Raw genomic sequence first — 25,523 nt, 5'->3', positions numbered from 1 at the left:
AAACCAAACCATTACTATACACAAAAAAACCTCAATTGTCACATTTTCCACTTCTAGCTGAGGTCATTTGAATGAATGAATCATATGAGTCATAATGATCAAATCTCATTGATGCTCTGGTCTTGATTGGACTAATGGAGCTCTCTGATTGATCTTTACCTGAGCATGTAGCCAACCAGAGGCCCTGTTATGTCTGCCACTGTTTATTCCTGGGTTGATTTTGTGATGGACGGCATGTTTTAGATGTTACAGCTTGGTGGCAACATTGTGAATTGATGTTGGATATGATTGAACTTGTGGCCCTTAAGTGGGAAGATGCTCATCTGCCTCTCTGGACCCTGGTTTTGCAAATAATTTAAGCATTATTTGGGGAACATTTAGGCACAATTCATCATTAGCTTCATGTTCTTTAGTCTGAATTCTGCCTCACCATATTAGGGAAGCAAAAACTGTTCTCTCGTGCAGAATTGTGCAAAGTTTGTGGATGATTCAGGGGTTTTGAGGGCAGTGGCTTCACTTTCTAACGGGCTGTTTCCTGAAGTGTGAAGCTGCTGTTTGCCAGAGTTTTGGCTCAGACTCTGGACTTGACACAGCTCAAGCTGTACACTGTGTAATTTGGGTTTCTCGTCCTCAGTGCCCACTGGGCCTGGTGTCACTCCTCAGCAGGGCTTGGTTGTGACTGGAGGGTGTGCACACTGTGTGTCTGCGTCATGGTCCTAACTGACTCATTGTCTTGTTAAGTACACAGTTCACAGAGCCGGGACAGGCAACAGCGTTGGCAATAGTGTGGGCGCGAGGCCAGTGAGCGTGGCAAGGATTTTAGGGAAGGAAACAACCATGACTCGATCTCCATGATCATTGTATTTATCCATAACAAGACAATTGATCAGTGGATGTTAATAAATGTGATCGACAACCATTTCCATGCTGTTATCTGTCTGTAGGGAGGAGATCTGCACAGTGTACAACCTCTCTGACGTAGCATTGCGTCTACACTTCTTTGTTTGTCTTTACCACATTCAGGCGAGATAGGGAGCACATAGAAACCATGCAGCCTGTGCTCTTTGCTTATGATAAACATATCTACATTATGCAACAGCTCCATGGAAAAGCAGGGTGGCAGGGAGAGTGAAGGAAGGTGGGAAATCAAGGCCTCATCATGGTTAGATGACACATTTTGCGTCACTACTATTTTTATCACATTTCTTGACTCTCACAGATCCTCGTTCAGAGCTGATAAAATTTCCAGTGTCAAAGTTTACAATGTCCCCTCTGCTTTGTCTCTTGATCTCAGCCAAGATGAATGATTCACAGCTATATTAAGAGCGGTAATATTTCAACAGAAGTTTGACGGGGTCGCCCAGGCGGTGGCCTCCCCGTCACATGTCCTGAGGTGAGCTGCTGCAGTCCTGACCAGGCAGGGCCCTCCTCCTCCTCCCTGCCACCAGAGATGGTTTCCAACAGGTGTTCAGGTGTGAAGTCAGGGCTTGTTTTCCATAGGTCACCTAATGCGTTTAATCCCCGTGATGCATCCACACACAGACGGGTCTCTTAGAGCGTTAGTGAGGCCCAGGGATTTCTGAGGAGAAAGAGCATGACAGATAAAGAAAGGAAGAGGTGATACCTGAGGCGGTTTAAAGGAATAGTTTGACATTTTGGGAAATAATCCTGCTTGTTTTCTGGTAGAGTGTTAGATGAGAGGGTTGATAAGCAGGGGAAGCAGCTAGCCTGCCTCTATCCAAACGTAACAAAATCCACCTCCCAGGATTTAACAGTTTGTATCTTGTTTGTTTAATTAGTACAAAAACTGAAATGTAAAAACATCAATTTTACATCAGGGTTTGTGTCCATCTCTTATTCTTTAGAATTGGCTTAGACAAACTTGATGTAAAATGCTAATTATTGAGCTTTAGAGGTGCTGGGAAGCAGATTTTGCTACATTTGAACAGAGCCAGGCTAGCAGTTTCCCTCTGTTTCCAGTCTTTGTGCTAAGCTAAGCTAACCAGCTGCTGGCTGTAGCTTCATATTTAACGTATAGACATGAGAGTGGTATCAATCTTCTCATCTAACTCTCTGCTTGAAAACAAAACAATATAATGGCTAATAGTCATTTTTTAAACACAAACACATAACATAAACTACAATCTTGATATGGATCCCTTAGATCTGTATTGTTAAAGGATTGTGTGAAAATCATTAAACCTTAAACCTAATTTAGCATTTCTGTTCAGCACATTCTTGTTACATATCAGATGATGTATACACTGGCATCAATATATCTGCTGTAAGCTAATAACAGGCAATTTACCAGTCTAGCTCTAAAGCTCCTTTCCCAGAATGTGTAACCATTCCTTTAAAATGTTGTGACACCTTTCCAGGGGAAAAATCACTAAAAAAAGCCTCTTACGTAGTTTCTCGCCCAGAGACTTCCACAACCTTCTAAGTCATTCCTTCGTAGCTGACGTAACTGTTGCAGAAATAGCTTCACAACCACAGCGAGGAGTGATTAGGTGAACCCAAACTCTGGCCAATATATGTGTGTGTGTGTGTGTTTTCCTCAGCGTTTCTTTTTTTTATGGGTTCAGGTTCCAGGCACTGGTCCAAAAGCAAAGGAGCTGGAGGAGAGCGGAGCAGACATTGTTCTGAGAGGGAGGAGGAGGAGGAGGAGGAGGATCTGTGATGCTGAAAGGGCCTGCAGAAAATGAAAGAGAGAGGAAGTTGTGGGGGGAACAAGAGGGCAAACAGAGTTGGGTGTATTGTGGGGGGGATGGGATGGAAGTTGGGAGGTCGAGGAGCGCCCCGTGAGAATGAGAGCAGTCCAGGCGATCGTGCATGGGAAGGTTGTTCAGAAGATGCACATGATTGTTTCAAGGTGCCCCTTTACATTGTTAATGAGTCTGGCAGCGGGGCACATCGGGATCTTTTCTGTGTTTGCGTGCATGTTTGGTTGTGCAGGGGATTGGGGGGGTTGGCATTGTGCAGAAAGAAACATTTGTATTCCCCTGAAAAAATTCAGAGAAAAACTCCTTTGTTTGTTTCCTTTTAGGGAAATCTGCAAGTTTTACACTTTTAAGCAGTGAAATGGCTTTTCCATGTGTATTTTTCCGATCCACTGACTTCCTATCTTGTAATATTTTAGACTGAATTCAACAGAGACCTTTTATTAATCCACTGCCTGCTAAAAAGTCATGGTATTATCATGAAGTGACGTTGACTAGCTTCTGTTTTTTTCTGTATATTTTAGTAAATTTTCCGTCCCTTTGCTGCAACATTGCTCCTGTGCAAGATTTCCAGTGAGCGTGAAGAGCTTCTCCCCCAGCGAGAGTGAATAGCAGCCCTCCAGACCCCCCCCCCCCAAACACCCCCCATCTCCCGCTGCGTCCTCGCACCGTGAGCCAGCCATTAACATTTGAAAACGGTCAGGGGGGAGACAGACTACATTGTGTGTTCATTTCAGCCAGGGAGGGAGGGAGGGAGGGAGGGAGGGAGAGAGAGAGAGAGAGAGAGACTACCCAACGTCAGCAACAATGCATATAATCATTTCCATGTATGACCTTTGGCGGAAATAATTCTCGCCAACCCCCCGCCTTGTCCTTCCCCTTGAGGAATGCCAACTATTTTGCAAGGTCATCTCTGAAGTCATAGTGAGCCACTGTCAGTCTGGTTCGCCCCAATGAAAATGTGTTTGGAGGATGGTCAGCTGATAAACCAAAAGGTAGATTTCTGCAGAGATTCTTTACCTGGTGTGATATAGTCATATGATCACTTCAGTGTAGCTGGAGCAATTGCAGCTGTTCGATAATTGATTGATATTCTGTGCTTCCAGCTTTTCAAATGTGAGAATCTGTTGCATTTGTTCATCATATATGATAGTAAACTAAATATCTTTGCATTTCGGACAGTGTAAGAACAAGAAATTTAAAAAACAGATGAGAAATGGGCCAAAAATAAAAAGAAAGATACAAAAATCTGATGTGTAGTGTTGACATTTTAGGCATTTTTTGCCATTAAACCTCTTTGTAGCTGCAAGAAATAATTCCACCAATGAAGAATTGAAATAATTAGTCATTGACTGAACTTTGGCAGCTATTTTGATAATCAGTTAATCATTTAAGTCATTTTTTAAGCAAAAAATCCAAATACTCTTCTTCTCCAATGTCAAGATTATCTGTTTTTTTTCTCTTTCACATCACTGAAACTTGAATATCTTTGTGTTTTGGACTTTTTGTCAGAGGAAACAAAACATTTAACATTACATCACTTTGGGTTCTGAGAGCATTTCTCAAAAATGTCTGGCATTTTATAGAGCAAATTAAAAAAAATACTCACCAAATGAAATTATAATGGAAATATGGACTAGCTGCAGCCTTAATCAACTCTTACTCACAAAAATACAAACTCTAGAAACAGAGTTCATCATGATTAGATTTTTCAACAGCGTTAAAAATGGATAAATTTTTCCCTCTAATGAACAAAGGAGTCTCCTTTTATCTTCATGTGTCAAAGGGGGACGATGGCAGCCTCAGTTGTTCGTCTCTTAGTGTCTGTGAGATCTTTGCATAGCGTGAAATCGAGGGGACACGGGAGTGAATCTCCATCTCATTGGTTATTCCTATATGTAAAACCATTCAATGTGGCCCCGCAGAGATATCATGCAACATATTTCACATCTCGGCTATTGCCCCTTGGAGGGATTATCTCTCCTCTCTGGGGGTTACCACGATGCACTCATGTACCCTCGTTTGGCATCAGTGCCAGGCTTGGAAATAATCCACATCGTCTCTGCTCCGCCAGAACTGAGCGCCTCTTGGCTGGAGCCCCTTGAATATCATCCATGCTGTCATTTTTTTTGTGCCTCTGACACTTTCTCAACCCCTGGATGAGCAGTAAATTGTCTTTTTGAGTCAGAGGTCAGTGTCAGCAGCTGAACAATGCCTCTTGAGCTTGCAGGGGATTCATATACATTCAGCAGTGTGGACACATGCCAACATGGGTCTTGAGTTTGAAGGACAGCTTCTCTTCCTGCGGCTTCGCACAGGCCCTGAATGACTTGGCAGAATATGAGAAGCAACGTTGCACAATATAGTTCCCCAGCAGCCTTTTACAGTTCACAGAAACTGATACACATTTTGAGAGAATATCTCCAGTGTGGCTTTCACACCTAATTATAGGCTGTACTTGGTGTTCAGGACGAGAGTGAGGGAGTCCAAGATGTGAAAGGATAAGACTAGGTCGGTCATAGCCTGGATCTCTTTGGGTTGTACGGGAGGCAGGAAATGCTGCAGGCTAAGGAGTGGGATGGAAACGGAGGAGGGCGTCATGTCAAGTTACCTTGTAGTTTATGTGACAGTAAAAAAATAAAACAACTGTGATGAATGGACTGAGTGAGGAGGAGCTGAAGGAGGACAGTCATTTTACCCAAGAAGTTACTCAAATCACTTCCTGTGAGTTATTCTAAATGTGGCAGACAGAGGTGCCGTTGTGTTCAGCCCACATATTTCAACAGTTCTTACAGCTGTAATTAGCCAAGGTTGATGAGCCCCAGTGTGTAGTGCAACAAAAGAAAACCCCACAGTGGTGGAAACACTGTATCTGACAGGAATGAAAGGAATGGGGTTAAAACGGGGTTGAAATGTTTTGAGGGATTCTGGAGTTATTATATCAACACAGTCACAAAACTGTTTGAAAACCTTACTTTAAGGAATATGGAGCATACATGACAAAAGACATGACCTCTCAGATGCAGTGTTGCCAGATTTGACTGACAAAAAGTTGCCCATACAGAGAGAAAGTTGTTTTGTTCATTATTGTTTAAGTGAGTTTTTTCATTTGTTGTTACAGATGTAATAGTATAGTGTTGCCATGGTTTCAGTCTTTGTTCTTCTGTCTTTGTATTACTTTTTTTTGGAAAATTAAGTACGCTGAATTCGCTTTTAGCAGTTCCAGTTTGCTGAAGTTCTGCGGCATCTTTTACAATGGTTTCTAAGCAGAGATGTTAATGATCTCCCCTGAAAGTGCAGGTAACACTGAATCTAAAGGTTTGTGTATCGTGTCTGTGACACAGTTGTTGACACAAATTGCTGAAGTTGGGTGCAAAGTGCTTCATGTGGTCTACCTTAATCGCCTCCAGTGGCTGTGTTGTGTTGACAACTGGGCCAAACTACAGTAATTAACTTCCTGCTGTTCTTAGATCACGTGTTCACCTGCCCATCTCACAAACCTTTAGATCTGTCTGATCTACTTTACATTTGTGTTCACAGGAAGCGGTTATACAGGAGCTTTGAAAAGAGCTCAGCTTTGATATCCACCATTTAAAAAAAGCTCTAATTTATTTTTGTTTTGTTTTCAGGGAAACTCCTCGCCTATGACACAGTTTTAGTCACGCAAATTCACTGACTAAATAAATACCTCATCTCTCAAACTGAGATCTGTTGAGCATCGGTGATTTTGTCACAGCTTGCAGCGAGGTTAGACGCAACACGTATCCTGTTGAAGACACAGTTGCCATGCTGTTGCTGTTTAAAGGAGTTTTTTTTGTCCTTAGTGCTGCAGCTCGTGAATCACAAACGAGAGAAGGGAAGGTGGTGGGTGTCATATTTACACTGAGGTTACAATAGTCTTTTATGCAGTGTTAGAGAATGAATGGAGCCTTTTCTACCAGCTTGGAGGAGCTGCGTCTTGGTATTTGTGGTTGAATGAAAACGTAGAAATATGTGTAATTAGATGATAATTAGTCACAAAACGAGAACGAGCAGGAAATCTAATGCTGTGTTTGACAGTAACTATTGCAAAACTGGTCAATAAACCTCAAGGCTAAAATCAGCTATTGATTGATTTCAGTTACAACTCCCTCCATGTCGCTGTAACTGTGGCGTAACTAGGTATTGACCTACAGATCCTTATGTAAGACATCAATCACTGTGAAGCAGCAGTACATATGTTTGCTCGTGTTTCATGTGTGGTGAGGCTGAAAATGAAAGCTGCAAACTTGTGACATGGACCTCAAGAGTTTTTCACAAACAGCGGAGGTAAAGTTTCACCGAGCCTGCTGTGTAATTATGCTAATACACAGCCACTGGCAGGGCTTGTGGAGGCTGTAATCAGAGGGTCAACCTTCCTGAAAACTGTCCAAATGAAGAAATTACCATGTACCCTGAGCTCTGAACCACTTCCCATGAGCCTTTCCTACCCAGAACCCTTCATACGGCCCATTTATTTGAACTGGCTCTCACCCGCAGCAGGCCGCACTCTGAGGAGCGACTCGTAAAAGTCATCAGGTCCTCATTATCGTCATTACTATAATTATTTTCTATATTTAACCATGTGAAATGAGGCCAAATGAGTGTGTATGAACCACCCCGGGACACGTGTTACAGTGGTACGGCCCTAATTTTCACACCGGCCCCGCTGCAGAGGTACAGCGTGATGGTCTCACAGTCGGACCGTACCACTTTTTTTTTTTTTTTTGGGAGCAGTTTGTGTTTGTTTGGGTTGAAAACATCCTCGTCTCTCTGAAAGCAGGACGGCTCCCGTTGCCGTGGGGATGCGGGTTTCTGCTGTGTGGTGTGGCTGTGTTTCTGGCTGCAGTAACAGGGGAATTTGAGTATTTGTGAGCTTGTTTAGCCAAAGCCACCTTCATTATTATTAGATTGATGTGTACCCCGGAGAGGCAGAGCCAAAACCACCCAGGGAGCTCTTACTGAAAGCAGAGGTGGGGCCTTTTCAGCAGGCGGTGAAGTTACGTAAGGACCTTTTTTATTTTTGGACTGGTCAGCGCAGACTCTCCACACAAATGAGAGGACGTTTGTACTGTTTGTGTTCAGGCGAGACGCTGGTGGAAAAAAAAAAAAAAAAAAAAAAGGGCTTTGTTGATGTAGAGGTGTGTGAGTCATAGGGAGGGGTTCGGAGTGGCTGGGGTGGGAGGGGGTGGGGGGCTCAGAGAGCTGAGTCTTCAGACTGGATATCGTGCTCCAGGTGTGAATCTGGACAGCTCAGCTTTGCACGATTCTTCGCTTTTTAATGACAAAAACATACGAAGCTGTGAGAGGTTCTTGAAGCCAGATGTTGCCAGGGGCAGTGTGGGACCTGGGAGACCCCTAAGGAAAACATGCATGAATGTTTGAGAGATTTATGTCAAAAACACAAGTTAAATATCTTCCTGATCTGATTTTCAGTAATTAGGCCAGAATTAGCAAAGTTTTTACTTTAACATCTTTAGAGCTGTAATGATTAGAAGATCAATCAGTTAATCAATCAACAGAGAGCCCAGAGTTTTCTATCAGAGTAAAGTGAACATCATCTTTAGGTTTTGGACTGTAGGGCGGACAAATAGACATTTAAAGACGTCACGTTGGACTCTGTTGTGATGGTACTTTTCACATTTCAGAGACTAAACAATTAAACTATTGATCAGAAAAATAATTGGCAGATTAATTGATAATGACAATAATTGTATTTACTTCACATACCAGAAGGCAAAAAATGTATCTGACTAATGGTTTTTAGACTGTTGGCTGCAACTGATGATTATTCTCATATTGATTTATCTGCCAATTATTTGATTAATCACTTCTCTATGAAATGTTAGATTTTACAGTTTTCCACAGGCCAAGATTATATATTCAAACAGCTTGTTATCATTCAACCAACAGTCCAAAGCCCCAAAGAGAGACTTGAGCCAAAGAATTTTAACAAACATTTTAACTTAACAAATTATTTAACCTGTTATTTCTGATTAAAAATAGTTGCTGATTAGCTTTTTGTTGAATGAATAATCAATTAATGGAACAATAGTTGCAGCTCTAAATCAGAACAAATGATACAAATGACAGGCAAATGACAGACTATTTCAGGTTAATAGGAATCAAGGGTAAAACTAAATAAAATAAATAAGGTGACACATTAAGTAAAATCAGAGTAAACTTTATGATGAACGTATATTTTAAGGAGGAAATTTAAAGGTTAGTGAATTAGACAGCTAACAAAACTTGTGTATGAAGCTTTGCACAGGTTCATAACGGCCTTAAAGGTCTGAAATACAGCCAAGGACCTTTAATGTGATCTTGAGATAAGATCTTGTTCGTGCCGTCTAGCCCCACTCTGTGCACCTCTGTCAGCCTGTGTTTCATCATTAAGATTCAAGGTCAGGACCTGAAACGCTTCATATTTACATTAGGAAGCAGCCTCCAACCTCCCGCCTCGCTGACTTATAACAGATAACTTCCTGGAAGCTCGCACTCATCTGTGGGTGAAGCAGAAGGCCCCTCCCCTCCCCTGCCTGCCTGCCTGCCAGGTGACAAATGGCAAACATGTGTGTTTATAGGAGGATCAATGGCAAGTGATGGAGTCACCGTGTTGTGACTAACCAGTGTTTATGCCAGAGATCTGACGCCCGGTTTAATAGTCAGTTTCACCTGCTCCGATTACAGTGGTGCAGCGGACTGAAACAAACAAAAACAAGACGACGGGAGCTGAGTCTTCCCCCCTCTGCATCACTTCAAAAAGGTCTGCACGGAGCTGTTGGCCATTATGGCTAACAACTGTTTGTTCAGTGTAATTAGAGGTGATGTTTTGTGTTTCACATGACCCTCCGGATTCGTAATATCAGTCATTATGTTTGAATTGCTCTGCTTCTCCTGTGACTCACTCTTTATCAGTCAAGGTGATATGAAGTTATATTGTCTGCATGTTTCTGACCACAAGCTCTGCCCTACTAAAAGCTAAACCTCAGTGAGAACAAGGCACAAGTGTGTGAAAATGTGTCAAACTTTTGCCTTTGGGATCTTTGTGGTCCCCAGACTCACCACAACAGATGTATGAAAGATGCTGTATGGGCTCATGTTTATTGCAGAAACTCAGAATAATGTCAGACTCCTGCAGACGAACAGATGTAGAGCAACTGGAATGGATATTTTTCTCCATTTCATAGATGAAACAATGAGTCAAGACATTTCAAGAAAATGCCTGACAGATCAATAATGAAAATAGTCACTGCAGCCCTAATATTAACCTTCTTGTTTTGTTGAGCCCACTGCAGTGTGTAAAAACTACAACAATAAATGCAAATTGTATTATATATTTTCTTTTGACCTTATTAAAACTTTACATGTAGAAAAATGTTAAAGTACTAACCCTTCCCTGTGCCACAGTCTGGGCTTGCACATTTGATAAAAATGATGAAATACAGAAATCACCATAAAGCAGTGTTGTTACACTATGTAGGGAAATATAAAATAATATATATAAAATGAGCAAATCTATATTCCATTTGTTTAGTCATTTACAGACAAACAGATGTACAGTATGTTATCCCATGTAGTGATTAGACTTGAAGACTCATTTGTACGGTGGCCCTGAAAGCTCAGTTCACTGCACCCTGGGATACATATGCAAATATTAAAACAAAAGCAAATGAAAAAAGAATCTTGACCAATTTTTCATCACAATTGCAACATTTAATATAAATAAAATGCTGTGAGTTGCACAGAACACAATGGAAACGAGTCACAACACAACACAAGTATGGTTCAGGTCGTGTTCGTCACTTTTTAGAGTCCCCTGGAAACGATGTGTTTTCTGTTTGTGTTTTGTCTCTGCACATTTTCTTAAATTGCAGTACCTTGAGTGTTGCTGCAGGGAAAACTACTGTCAACACCAGTCACACATTTACAACATATGAATATCCATTGTATTGAACCATGCTTGCGGTCAGAGTAGAGGTCCTGAGATGAGTCTAAGATCTGCAGTGAGGCTTGTTTAAGTGTGAGTGCGTTTGTGTGAATGTGTCGCCGAGATCTGTGAGATATTTAGCATAGATGTTCATCTCCGTGTGGTTTAGGGGACAGATGTTGGGTCACAGCTTTTCTCACACCTTTTCTCAGCGAAGCGTGGCTGGGCTGAAATCACCATGTCTCCCCTGACACAGGCGGGTTTTCGGTCCCTTTTTTATGTGTGTTGGAGTAGACGTGTTGGTTCGCTCTGTGTGCACATGTGGTCGGTGAAACTGACGCTCTGGATTTGGCAGCTGGTGGCAGCGATCACTGTAATTAGCAGAGACAAAGGAGTAGTCAGAGGAGCATGACAGGTGCTGCTCGTGTGTCTGCGAGGTGATTTAGCTTCTCCTGAGCCTGAAGCACAAAGCAGGTAACAGCAGGACGACGGGCCTCGTGCAAGGGGCACTCAGACAAACAGCTTTGTTCTTCAGTGGCACACACAGGTGATTTAACAGCATTTATCACAGTCATCCTTTTCCTCAGTTTTCTCTTAGGTATGACATTCACATTCTGGTCAGGCACCTTTCTTTTCTGCACAAGGGGAAAAACACTTGTTTGATTTAAGGATTGACAGAAGAATAATCAGCGTAATGAGAATAATTCAGTCATTTTTTTTGCCGTACATTCTCTGATGCTTCAAATTACTCTGTTTGAAACCCAGATTTTCAATTCACTATCATACATGGCTAAGAAAACCAGCAAATATTCACTGTGAATTTTTGCTTTAAATGTGATCAAAATAGAGCTTGTTGCTTGTTCTCTAACAACTAATTGTGTCAGCTCGAATTGAAAAGATATTGATCGCACTGACAGTTTTCCTCATATATTCAAACTCAGTATTTTGCATCCTCATGGATGTCTCTGTCAGCCCTGAGCAAACAAACATCCAGGTCCACTCGCTTTGGGTGATGTTGACCACAATCAAACTTGTTGCAGCTGGTTGGTTGGTGGGTGGTGGTGGTGGTGGTGGTGGTGGGGGTTGTGATTGTGCGACGGGTGTTTTCTGGCTAATGGCCCTGACAGTGTTCTCGAACAATAGCCAGGGAGGCCAGGCCCACAGTGGGAGATAACGATGTTGCTAGCAGAGAGTTTCACATGGGAACTGTCTGAATCAGGTCGGGGAAGAGAAAGGCCAAGGCAGGTTCAAGAAAGCCTCAAACCAATGTGGGCTTCCTGATTCCCACACTGAGCTACTGAAGGGTGAGGTGTTAATAACATGGACAAAAAAGATCCTAGAACAATAAGTGAAGCTGACTGTTCCTTTTGAAAAGCTGTGTTTGCATGCTGAAACATTTGCAATAAGTTTTTTTTTTTTCTGATAATCCTCAGTCTGTAGAAATATTTCTTTTTGATCCAAATGTGCATGTAGTGTGTTGTCCGATTAGGAATCCAGTTTTATCTTCTACTCAGTCCAGTCCATCGGATACAAGTGAATTTAATCCGGCTCACTTTGCTGCAAGATGAGAGTGTATGAGGATTAAAAGCCAGCAGCAGTGAAGCTTAAACCCTGTTGACAGTTTTAAACTTCATCTGAAGCCCAGAACGTGGGTGCTGTGACAACATGTTTAGAAGAAATGTACATTGGTAAAGTACATAAAATTTGAAATTTGCAACAGTTACATATTGAGTTAAATTAAGACATGGAAAGTTTATAAAAACGAAATAAATAAAAACAACTCTGCTGAGGACATTAAATTTCTTTCTTTTCATATTAGTGTTTATCAGTGTTATTTCCAAGTTCAGTAATGAATAACTCAGTAGATGGGGAAAGATTTACAAAATTCATTGCTGCAGTTCCTCTGTAGCTTCATAATAAAGACATTTTAGCAATTTTATTGCAAAATCAGAGGCAATAACTATGAACAAACAGGAGATGTGTTAGTTGTTTTTTACTGTCTTTACAAAGCCCCTGTGACTGGGTTACGGTGCTGCAGAAATAAATGAAATTAGGTTGTTTGCATGAAACAAAGACAAGCTGGGAAAACTGAACAACAGACACTCTCCTCTGTTGCAGCACCCAATTTTAAGTTGCCCTTGAGCAAGGTGCTTATTCCCTAATTGTATTTATAGAGCGTACACGGCTGAAAGTACAGGACTGCTGATGTGCTGGGCAGCTCCCAGGAGTTAAAGTTGTGTGCTGTTGAAAAGGAGTATTCATGCTCAGTTAACTCCTTCCCTGGATGAATAAAGGCTAACAGGAAAAGACTGATGCATTTACTGAGGCAATTAGTCTTAAATGCCTCTCTCAGACACAGAAGTGGCACACTCTCGGGCTTTTCCTATCTCCAAAATCTGTGGTTTTGAGTCATTATCCCTCAGCCCTCACTGGCCCTTTAGATAACTGTGCCCTGGAGCGGGGCGCAAGCTGAGAAAATCCCATCAAGTTCAGATTTGGTTTGAAAGACATCTGGTGTGGAGCTGCAGGCTAATAGCAATCTTGCATGGTAATTTGAAGAGCGGAAAGAAGTTCACCTACATGTCGATCACCTAAGCTGCCATAAAAGAATGGTAAATGGTGTTAAACTGTAGTGTTTTGCTGGAATAGCTGGCATTATGGGAAATATGTTTATTCCCTTTATTGTGGGGTTAGCAGCCAGTTAGCTTAGCCTAGGATAAAGACTGGAAATAAGGGGAAGCTGCTAGCTTAGCTCTGTTAAAGGTAACAATTGCATACTAGCACCTAAAGCTCAGTAATTAACAGGTTTGTTAAAAAAAATAAATACATGACATAAGTTGTCAGGATGACAAAACCAGGGCTGGTCTTTTTTACACTTTGGTTTTTTGTACAGATTAAAATCAGAAATACTGCCAAAAATCAGAAGTAGCAAGAAAGCAAACAAGGGAATTTCATATAATTTAAAACCTGTTCCCACAGTAAAATTTACTGTGATCTGAAAAACGGTATACAACAGAAAGTTGTTGCTACTTGCTTATTCTGTTATTAAAATTAAAATGTGTACTAAGAAGCTCTTTCTTTCTACAGAACCTGATGGCCAAAGCATTGTACGACAATGTGCCGGAGTCCCCAGAAGAGCTGGCCTTCCGCAAAGGGGACATACTGACTGTCATTGAGCAGAACACAGGAGGCCTGGAGGGTTGGTGGCTCTGCTCCCTGCATGGCCGCCAGGGCATCGCCCCTGGCAACCGCCTGAAACTGCTCATCGGACCCATGTTCGACGCTCAGTCGCCAGCCACCGCCGGCGCTGCCCAGTCTCCTCCTCAGAGCTATCAGAAGAAGTCTGGCTCAGGGTCTCAAGGCCTGTACCAGGTTCCTCCTGGACAAGACGTCTACCAAGTCCCACCGAGGAGTACTCTAGCTGCTGAAAACACACCAAGCAAGGTGAGAACCAGAAAAGAGAACGGATGTACTTGTTAACATTTCCATGAGAATGGCTATTTTCAGTGTCGGTGAATCTTTCATCCGTGGAGAGCCAACACTGTGCAGGCGTCCATTACAACCAAAGGCTGCACCAGCTGATCCCTTACAGTAGAGAGGAGGAACTCTTCACTAACACCACCCGCTGATGGGACTGCCTGGAAGCAGCCACTGTGGACTGTTGGCTCTCTATAGCACATGATTGCCCGTCCCTGGGTTAGTTGATAAAATCTAAAAAAAAAAAAAAAAAAAAAGCTCGTCTGAAGTTGCGACAGCCCACTGTGACATCTTGCAGTTGGGTGTTATGTCTGACCAACAGTCCAATACCTAAAAATAATTTATTTACAATGCTATAACACAGAAAAAGCAGCAAATCCTCACATTTGAGAGGTTGGAAGAAGCAGACGTTTGGCATTTTGGCTTAATAAATGATGATGAATAGACTAATTGGTCCAGTTCTATATATCTCGCCAGCATTTTGTCTTCCATCCTTCATGTGATTACATTTTCAGATATTCACTTTTGTTGTATTTTACATATTCCTAAAGTATACAGGTAAATACTTCTGATACACTCAAGTGGATGCCTTATGCTGAAATTAGCCATTTATGACAAATAAAAAAAAATAAGAATTAAAAAAAAAAAAGTAATAAGTTGAGGATAAAAAAAAGAGAATGAAAATGTCTTTGTTCACAGAAATCTCTCAGTACTGGCGATTTACACACAACTAATATTCCTTAGATGCAGGGGTTGAGTATAGCTAGATAGAGTGGTAGAAAAAAGGGAATGTAGTGGGTTTATAGAGAGACAGAAACTGGAAAATGGTCCATTCACTGACCTCTGGAAACAGTTCTTTGGTTCTCAGAGTGGATTTAAAACCTAAGATCTATTCTGGTGGGTGTGTTGTACACCGGCGAATATGGATATTAGATGTGATAGGACATGACATTTATGCATTTACACGGTGACCTGTTATCCTGCAGTCTGCCACGACTCTCATCAGGGTGATTGCACACACAGAAATCAGAGAGATTGTGGGTCTGTGATGTGAAAGGAGGACAGGGTGTGCCGGGCCTGGCGTTCACCACAGAGCAGGGTAGTGTTTTTGTGCAGGGTTCCCATATTACTTGTATATTGGCACATTGTGTGTAGTAGAGCCAGTCTAAGCCACAGAAGGGCAGTGAATGTGGGAACAACTTGTGGAAAAGCAAACAGCACAGTGCTGTTTTTTGGATTTTGGTGGAGCCCAGCTGCCTGAAAGTAGTTTTTTTTTTTTTCTGTATTTTAATGCTGTACACAGTCCCTGACTAAACCATTGCGCTTGGCTTGGTCATTTACAGTATTGCTTTATATATAATCCTCCAAGCAGTGTGTCTTTTATATATGTTGTTTTATTGCCTAGATCAGTTGAAGGATTTCAGACTGCCCTAAAAAAAAGGACAACCAGTCCTAGTGAGTCTCATATTTGATCTGATACATGCAGAGGAATCTTTATTGTACGTTTATTAATTTACAACACAGAGAGATAACAAGCATGGATGTTTTAGGGTTCAATGAATGTCACAGTCTTTTAAACAGGTAGGTTCAGTTGCAAACATGTTAGCAGTTAGCAAAAAGAAGCTAACCAAATAAGCTAAGCAACTGTTGGATAACATTAGCTAACGTCAGCTAACATTAGCTACTGCAAGGGACCTGATGTTAGCTAATGTTTGCTAACATAAGCAACTGTTCGCTATCAACAACTAACATAAGATACAATATGCAGATGACATTAAATTACTGACTCTATTTTGCTTTATAACTGACATTATTTAATCCGTCTGCTGACTCTAAGTAACATAATCAACTGAATCCGCTAACATCAGCTAAGCTACCATAAGCAGCTAGGTGTTAGTTAACAACATATGGTGGCTAATGATAGCAGATGTTTGCTAACTTAAGCTACTGCAAGCAACTCAGTTAACAGCTGCTTATGCTAGCCTAGCTAATGTTAGTTGATAATGTTAGCATGTTTGTAGCTATAAACATTACCCAACCCTAACAGTAGGTGATAGCTAATGTTAGCTGATGTTAGCCAGCTTTAGCAATAAGTAACTGATGTTAGCTAAGATTAGAAGCCACATTAGCTAATGTTAGCTGGTGTTACAAAGGGGTTAGATTTTGCTTTACTGACATTAGTGAGCCATTTTGCTGACTTTAACTGTTCTCTGTTCATCCAGTGGTTGTCATTTGTGGCCATTTTCCACAAAAGCACCATTTAAACGAGTGATCTCTCATTTAATGGAAGTCATTGGCAGGTGTGCTCTGATACATGAGGGAAATTTTCTTGTTTATTCAACTGCGTAACTGGTTCTAGCACCTCAGACCAGATCATCCCTCCAGGAGACGGGTAGTAATTATATGCTGGATGAGCCTTTCATACCCTGAGGGTATTTTTTTCTAACAAATCAGCTGCAGCCATCATAGAAATGAGCTAAGGTGTGCATTTTAGTAGGTAAATAGGCAGCAGGCGCCAGGAGCTTAGAGGACTTTGTGTGGTTCACTGCACAGGAGGGAGTGTGATAAAGTCATCTGAGCCAGGGGGCTGAGAGGAGAGGCCTGTCAATCAACCTGCACACTCATACACAGATATATCCACACACACACACACACACTCACACACACACATAGATGCACACAGCAGCCATGTCAACCAACACCTCTCTTTTCCATAGCAGGCCTCAAGGCTTAGCTGAGGAATGGTATTAAAAAGGCTTTGGTGATAACATGGAAAATTAAATGTGCTTCTAATGAGAGTACGTTTTGAGCTGTAATCATGTTATTGGAGAGATTAAATTAAGTCTTGGACGTTTAACTTTCCCTCCAATCTGTGGTTATCAAAGTGGTGCAATTTTCGGCAGTTGTTCCTGTCATTAAATAGAAAGATTTTCGCTGTGAGTTACTACGCCTGTGAGTGCACACGTCCATGTGTCAGTGTACTGCACGAGTTCAGACAAGTCTCTGCTGTTTTCTTGTGGCGTCTGATGAACGCACCATCAGTCTCTGTGGCCACAGCCAGTCCATTTAAGGCCAAACAGCAGTATCTGTAGTGAAAGTGCAAAAAGAAAAAAGTATTATTGGTAGCAGAAGAAGTTATTTCAGGGTTCAAAAAGTCGCCTCCAGTTTTTGCAGAAAGATCAATCCAAACACTTTATTCTCCAAATGTTTTTGGCTATGTTGTCTTGGTTATTTTCAAAATACAGTATTTCATCTTAACTCATGAAAGGGTAAAGTGAAGTTTGACTCTCCATTTTTCAACAAAAAATGGTAAATTTACCTCTTTCACCATCCTTAATTTTATAATTTATGAATCAAGCTACTGTCGACCTCAACACATTCTTCTTTTAACTGAAATTCATTTTTTAAATCCTGTTTTTTGGACACAAACCTACTCTTCGAAAATCCTAATGAAGGCATGACAGCTGAAAACGTCTGGGGAATAAAGTAATGTTGACAAAGTTCACAACTATAAAAATTACGTTTTGTTCCAAATTTCTTACTTTATAGCAACAGCAGCCAAGGGTCAGTATTTAAAGCCATTCATCTTACTACACACAACGATTTCTTAAAGCTACAATAACTCAAACTGATCACCACAGTGTATAAATGTATAGTTAAGTTAGAATTATCCTGGAGGCTTGTGTTTCTATGAAAACAGCTCCATCCACTTCATAAGCACACTCCAGAAATAAAGTTGACTTGAATATACTGTGTCGTTGTATTTATAGAGATAATTCTTGTTGATGTCTAATCCAAACCCTGACCTTTGCTCTTCAAAATGCCAAACTGAGTCATGTTTACTACTACTCTTTGTGAGAGCAGTATTGATGACAGGCTGCGAGTGTTGACTCATGCTGCGTGCGGTGCAACGTGCTAACAGTCGATTGAGATGAAGGAAATCTGCCACTTTCTTGTTGTGAAGTGCAAACACACATGTGAACGCACAAACACACAGCTGGCTCTCCAAATTATTATGGACACTGATGCAGGCTTCCTAGACTGATGATCCCCTTCTCAAACCCCCCCCCCCCAGGAGAGAAAGGTTCCTGTATGTCCTTCACCATGTGTGTGTTGAGTCATGCATGCATGCTCTCCTGTCTGCTGCACATATCCTGCAGATTGCCTCCTTGGGTTTGCATGCCAACCCCACAGTGCAAATCCAGATTGGCGACTGGTTATTTTCTCTTCATGTGGTGTGGGGCTCTGGTATATAAAGGCACACTGAGGTTTGGCGCTCTCTTCCCCACTGGGTGTTTGGTTTGATGCTGCGGCCTTGTCCTTGGGTGACCCTCCAGGGAGCTACACAGCTGCCCCCCCCAACCCCACACTCCTCTAAGGCCTCCGAGCTGGGACCGTGTGGGACGGATGCCTGGAGCTCTCGGCCACACAGACTCTCCTCACATGGAGGCCAGGAGAGGCCTTGTGCTGCCTTTTATCATTCAGCTCTTTGAGGCCTGTTTTTCATCTTAGCCTGCTTCTCTTTTCTTCTTCACCAGCTCTGAAAGGTGTGTCTGTTTCACTCCGTCAGTTTCTCCTCAGTGTTCACGTTTCCTCTGTGCTTCCCCCTCTGACTCAGGCGCTGAGGTCACGCCGTTCAAAGATGGGTTGGGTTCAGAGTTCAAAGATCTCCGCAAGCATCTTATCTACTCCTACCAGACGGCCTTTTCATTCCTCACTTCCTGCTTTCATGAGGTCTGCTCCTTTTATGGGCATTTCCTCCATTCACTGTGTCATACCCATAGATCCGATCTGCTCATTGGTGCCATAAAGAGGTGGGGGTGCAACAAAAGGATTAATAAACTCCCACACAACTCAAGGAAGTGCTCTGATAACTGTTTATGGGCTACGAGGGTGTGCTATCTACCTTGATAAAAACCCTTTTGGAAGTAACCAGGTTTTGTGTAATGAATGGCTTGTTTGTTTGCCTCGGCCATATTTTCTCTGCCTAATCATGCACAAGCCGATCTCAGTTCCAGATAAGTGAGTTATTTCTTCCTGGAGCAGGCGGCTCCTTCAGATTCTTGTCTGCTCGCCATTGTCGCAGTTGTGATGAATCGTTGGCCCATAAGATTTGACCGAGAGGGCAAGGTCATAAATCAGTTGTAGCAAAAGTTGTCTGCTCTGCAGTGTGCAGAGCAGAAAGAAGACTTTCTCCCCTTTTGAAAGTTTAAAGCAGAGAATGTGATAAAATAAGAAAGGCAGGAGGAGAGAAGACAGGAAATGCTTTGCTGAAAGTTAACATTTTCAGCTGTGCTCCTGACATGGCTCTAGGGTTGACATAGTCAGATTCAGTCTTTTTTATCCAACCAACTGCACAAAAACCAAAGAGATTCAGTTTCATATAACAGAAGACATGAAAACCAGGAAATATGCACATTTAAAAGCCAAAGCAAGTGAATTTATTTGGCATTTTTAGCTACACTCTATGGATGGGAGTGTTGGTCAGTCCACCACATTGATCCAGACTGAGCTATCTTGACAATGATTGGAAGGATTGCAATAAAACTGTGTACAGACATTCATGGTTTTCCAGAGGATGGATCCTGCTGACTTTTTTTATCCACTGACTTTTCCTCTGGTGCCAACATATGGTTGACATTTGTGGGTTTCATTGAAATATGTCAACAACTATCTAAAGGATTGCCATTGCATTTTGGCTGTTGTACTTATGTTCTTCTCAGGATTCATTGAAATAACTTCGGTGAGATCACCTGACCGTCCATCTAGTGCCATCAAGGGTTGTATGAGATTTTCAATATTAGTCCATTACCTTTGTTTACAACCAAATACATTCCCATCAGAGTCAGATGGTGATTAGCAAATGTTGGCGCGATAACATGGTCAAGTAAGATGGTGAACAGAGTGAATGTTACCATGTTAGCATTAGCATTTATCTCAAAAGCGCGACTGTGCCTAAGGGTCACTGAATATAGTTCCCATTTCACATTATCCTCTTTTATTTCTTGGAGGATTGTCTCATGATATTTTTTTCCTAGAGTGTAAACACCAAATGTCAGACACATCTTTTAACATTACTTCTGTTCGGATAATCACACCAGCACATTAAGAAGCTGCTTTGATCTGAGAGGATGAGCGATGATCCTTGTTAGTGCTAAAATCAGTGCGTTCTCTTTTAATGCTCCTCATTAAGCCCCCTGTCTGTTTGGGTTTAGCCACTTGGACGTGTTATGGAGACGGCTGAAGGCCTCGCAGGATTCAAGACTTAATTACCTGCATTAATTAGTTTGGCACTTTAATAGGCTGGTGCAGCTCCGAGCGATGGAGGGGAACATTATCGAGCAGTTCTGAGGAGCGAGGAAAATGGCCCACAACAGTGCAGGAGACATCTTTGTGCCGTGATTCAGCAAAGCAGAAAAGGGCAGGTTATTACAGAGCAGAAACACACCCTACATTTAGGAGATGGAGTCACATACAAAATATCACTGTTGCCTAACTTATGACTGATAGCATGGTGAGTTTGCCACGGCTGGTGGTTCAGATTTTGTTTTCCCTGCGTCCTTGGGTGACCCTCGTTAAAAGGTGAACCTCCAGTGCTGCGCTGACGGAGCGAAAGGTAGAAACAGGCGGAGGTCATCCAGATAGGTGGGTAAGGGCGCAGGGCAGGGGATGAGGAGGTGTGAAGAAGGAGATGGATGGAAGAAATTCTATAGAGTTCAGTTGTCACATCACCGGCAGCATCACTGTCACCATCTTTTATCATCCGAACTCCGGTGAAAAGCCTTGTTAGGGTTGTTGATATGTGTCAGCAGGCCATTAGCGAGGGGAAGTGGTTGTGCGTGTGTGTAGCCAATGAAAGGGTGTGAAATGATGATTTCCTGAAAAATCTTGCCACACACAGGAGCTATAATCACCCACTGGCAATTTTGCAGAAATGAACCATGCTAGGGCTGGACAACATGGTGGAAAACATAATGATAAAGGAAAAATCAACATACAGTTTATTGTAAAGTGTTGGACCACCCCAAGTCTCCATTTACAGTTTCAATTGGCATAGATTCTCCGTGACTGAGACTCTGCTGGAGGGATTGAACACACTTCTCCCAAGAGATATTCCCTCATTTGGTGTTTTCATGATGTATCCAAAACCTCCCGCTGGTGTTTAGTTGGGTTAAAATGTGGTGATTGCAAAGGCCAAAACATAGGATTCACATAATTTTCATGCTTTTCTAACCCTCCAGTGTATGGAAAAATCTGCGTTTGTTACTGTATCTGTCTCCACTTATTTATTCAGGTTTTTCCTTTCATTTTCCATCTGACTACATCACAGTATCACAGTATGGAAAATTTATATAATACGCCAACCAACTGCAGCTAATGATTGTTTTCATTATAGATTTAATTAATAGATTATTTGTTTGGATGAATATGATAAGAGGAAATGCCCATCACAATTTCCTAGAGCTGAATTTGACATATTCAAAAATCATTTTTATACCAAAAACAGTCCAAAACCCAAAGAGTTTCAGTTTAATATAGAAGATTAAGAAAAGCTGAAAAAATAAACCAGTCAAACAAGTGAATTTATGGCATTTTTCTTACAAAAATAATAAATGATTAGTCAATTATAAAAATAGACTTAGATAGAGGTGTTGATTCAACTGTGTGATCATGTTGGAGCATTTAGTTTGCAGTTTATTGCATTATACAGAGAGGTGTTTCTGTTATTCAGCCTTCCCTCATTGATGTAAATAGCCAAAATAACAGGTCGGTTTTAGCTCCACCTTTAAACAAAGATAAGAACAGGGTTGATATGATAAGATCATGATGTCACAATATGATTCTGGTGACTATTTTATCTCCCAGAGCACAGACTATATGTTTAGCTGCCCGAAAAATCTTAGAGTATAACAATCTCATGAGGCAGTTGTTGACATTATGACGACACCTCTCAAATGACTCTGAAGTAAAGCTGAAAAGTCCTACTTGCCAAAACCTGAGCCTGCCAGGATGCTAAGTAAACATAGTATTGCTGAAAGAGCCATGAGTCACTCAGCGTAAAGCGTAGCAGCGTTAACAAGGCATCTATTTGGCTCCTCAGGGCACTAGTTTAAACCTGATCCCTCTTTAGTCTCTTAGTGTGCTCTGCCTCATCCATGAAGGAATCCTAAGAGTCTATCACCTGAGTGGGAACAAATGTTTGCTCATTCGCCTCAGCTCTTCATGATGTCATCGCTCTGTAAAAGGACTTGCCACTGCCGCCACGCAAGCGCCGACCTCATCGGATGAGGTAAATATTTACCCAGCAGCAATTATGGCAGCGCCGAGCGGCCTCGGAGCAACAGCCTGCTGGGTAAACAGAGGTCGGAGATGGGAAATAAATGAGCAGTGTGCATCTGGCAGCGGCTGAGAGGAGCCGATGATGGCAAGGGTGCTGCTCAAAGCCATGACATGTACCTGTGGAAAAGGTCACCGAGGTCTTTGACAGACACCTCGCTGCCATCTGCGTGTGGCAGCTGAGTCCAGGCGTCCGCTTATCGTCAGCACACAGGATCAACCCGCAGGGACAGCAGCCGGGCCGAAGTGACCTTTTACCAAGCGTCACTTTGTTGTTACTAAGTGAAAGACTAGGTCCCCGTGTCTGGTTTCAAGCTCTGGGAAGGTTGTAACAGCCTGGTTTAAATTCACAACACAGTTTTATTTTGTAAACAATTAAAACAGAACATGTAAAAGTCAGTAATGCGGCTCTCAATCCATGCTAATGAAAGTGTTGTCGTGGGAATCCAACATGGAGACAGTTGGAGTACTTTAAACACATGACAAACATGACACACACATTATCAGAGTCAGTGTGACTTACACTTCCTAAGGTTATCATTATTTCAGGTATTCATCGCAAACAAACATCCATAAATCTACTGAGAAATCATAAAAAAAATCTCTCCTTAACTCAAGAACTTGCCTGGGAATCATTAAGTTTTCAAATTTTCTTCAGTATCAGAATAATTCAGTGATAGTTGTCTGTACTGTCACGGTTACATTGGAAACAGGAGCAGCTAATAGTAGATTCGGCATAGTTTTAATGGTGCCAATTTGTCAAAATGTTAACACATATACGCTCAATAAAATAGAGCTCAAGTTGTGGTTCCCAGCTACTGAAACAAACTGATTCCATGGCAACATTAAACTCTTTACTTCTGTTTTTTTTTACATCATCACATATTTAAATCAAAGTCAGACAACAGTTATAGGAGTTACAAAATCCTTTAATGTTAACTTTTTCATGTGCACTGTTGATTTTGTCTGAGGTTTCCAAATCTAATCTACATCATATGAACCAATTACTGATATTATGTACAGTGCACAGTGAATCAATTACAGTTCTAAACAGCCATGAATGTGCAATAACAAATGGCAGCAGTGTGGTACTGTATATACTATAAAGTAGATTAAGCATCTTTTTTTTAAAGTTTTAACAGCTTGAAATGTGAAAAGTGAAAAAGCAGCAAGGCTATTTACTCCTCTGCTGGTTTACTTCAGAGCTTGGGTTGACGCATTTAAAGCCCGTGGTGTGTGTTTCAGCTCTGACCCATAGGCCCTGTTTGGATGATGTATGCACAGACAGGAATGCCAACAATGAACACCTTAAATCATCACGGGCTTGTTCAGATTGGACTTATGAGAACCATATGGACTACTGTTAGTCAGACTCCAGCTCAGATGAATGGCATTCCTTTCCATACTAGGCGACGTACTCTCATTTTCCGTTCTTCTCTTCCCCCCCCCACCTCTGTTACCTTTTTTCATAAATCTATTTTACAAACCCCTTCCTCCTCTCCCTCTCTGCTCCTTCCTCAGAAACATTAATCCCATTCAGAGTTGGCTGAGGTTACGGCTCCTACCGCTCACGCTCCGATGAATGTGTCCACAGTACAAGAGATGGTATTAGGATATTAACTGGGCTACACAGCGACTCATGACTGGATACCGGGACTAAAGTCTTATACCTCCCTGGAGACTTTCTCCTCTGCCAGGAAGCCATGCGTATGGTTCCTATTTTCGAGCCCTGTTAATGAACCCTGCTCGTTCCAGTGTGGCGATAGTGGTGCGTGGGGGCAGAAGAGCAGTACCGGGCTGGGGGAAGGACATTCCCAGCATTCCTCTGTCTGTCTGACGCAGCAAGGAGGTCTGCAGCTCTGCTTTTAGGGGATAGGAGACAGCATGGGGAAAGGGGGATGGAAACACTGGGATTAGGAGGTGTGGAGGGACTGATGAGTGCTGATGGGAAAAGAAGGAGGGAAAATGTGATTTAAAAAATAAATAAATAAATAAAGGGCAAAAATGTCACAAGTGTAATGTAGGTGAAGCTGGGAGTGTGTGTTTTGTATTTTCCAAGTAATAATCACACCGTTATTCTGTAGCCTGTCTGTCCCACGGTGTAAAATATTTTAAAGGTGTCTTAAATCCTTACGTACAGTATACTTGGGTTTTAATAGGGTCATTCATCCACACCAGTGACTCACAACTCTGTCATTTATCTCTCTATTAAAGCTCTATTAAAGCATTTTTGCCTTTGTTTGATAGTGTACAGTGTAGAGCTGACAGGAAAAGGAAGGGACATCGTGCCATGGTGGAGTCTTAAGCCCGTAGACCACCAGGATGCTCTGTTGTCTCTGCCCTGCAGCTCCAGGTCTCTGTTTATCGCTCGGTTTCCTGGGTTCTTTACAAATATCCTGAAACAGGGAGGATGTTGGTCTGTCTCAGAACATATCTGCCTCCACTGTAATCACTTTCTGTCCCTGGGTCATTTGAGGACTGCGAATGGGAAACAGGCAAAACAGCAGAGAGCAGGGACACACACAGAAGCCAGGAGGAGAGTGTTTGTGATTTGTGATTCTCAGCATTTGTCTTGAGCACTGCTGTTTTCCAGGTGTCGTTTTTTTTTAGACAGCAGCTCTCATTGTTTGTCTCTCCCCTGCTGTGATTGGACAGGTGGTGACCCCGACCAGAGTGGGACAGACCTACACCTACAGCCCAGGCCAACACAACCAGCAGGACGTCTATGACGTCCCACCCAGTAGATCACAGGGGGTAAGTGTCTAATGTCCCACAGATTGTACAATACAACAACAGGACTGTACCGTCTACTTCTGTCTACTTCTCTTTCTACTTAATACGTTAGTAAGTAGTAGTCTAATGTAAATCTAATAATGTGAACAACCACCAGTTCACATTTTGACTTGATTTTAGTCAAATTTAAATAAGTAGATAAATAAGCAAAATCTCCAAGTCAGTTGCATTTAAGTTCCAAAAATCTATTTCTAAAATATGAGTTTTGTTAATTTTAATGGACCATATCAGTGGTTTCGTATGTTTTA

At 41.9% G+C, this 25,523-nt stretch overlaps 1 protein-coding gene across 3 annotated transcripts in view; it reads left to right on the top strand.

Annotated features, from left to right (window-relative positions):
- nedd9 (neural precursor cell expressed, developmentally down-regulated 9) overlaps positions 1–25,523 on the top strand; it is a 37,372-nt gene that overhangs the window by 5,105 nt on the left and 6,744 nt on the right. For 2 of the 3 annotated variants that reach the window (XM_071499793.1, XM_071499792.1), the window contains exons 2-3: positions 13,756–14,112; positions 25,138–25,236. In XM_071499793.1, the coding sequence (XP_071355894.1) occupies positions 13,762–14,112; positions 25,138–25,236 (450 nt within the window). In that variant the 5' untranslated portion in view covers positions 13,756–13,761. Of the gene's footprint in view, positions 1–13,755; positions 14,113–14,133; positions 15,727–25,137; positions 25,237–25,523 lie in introns of those variants that run through there. The other variant, XM_071499794.1, reaches the window with a different exon arrangement.

Source organism: Trachinotus anak, unplaced genomic scaffold (genome assembly GCF_046630095.1).
Source record: "Trachinotus anak isolate AG129_WGS33_773 ecotype Australia unplaced genomic scaffold, CSIRO_AGI_Tana_v1 ptg000016l, whole genome shotgun sequence".
Classification (NCBI taxonomy): Eukaryota; Metazoa; Chordata; class Actinopteri; order Carangiformes; family Carangidae; genus Trachinotus; species Trachinotus anak.
Note: the sequence above shows the minus strand (reverse complement) of the source record. Positions and strands in the feature narration are given on the sequence as shown.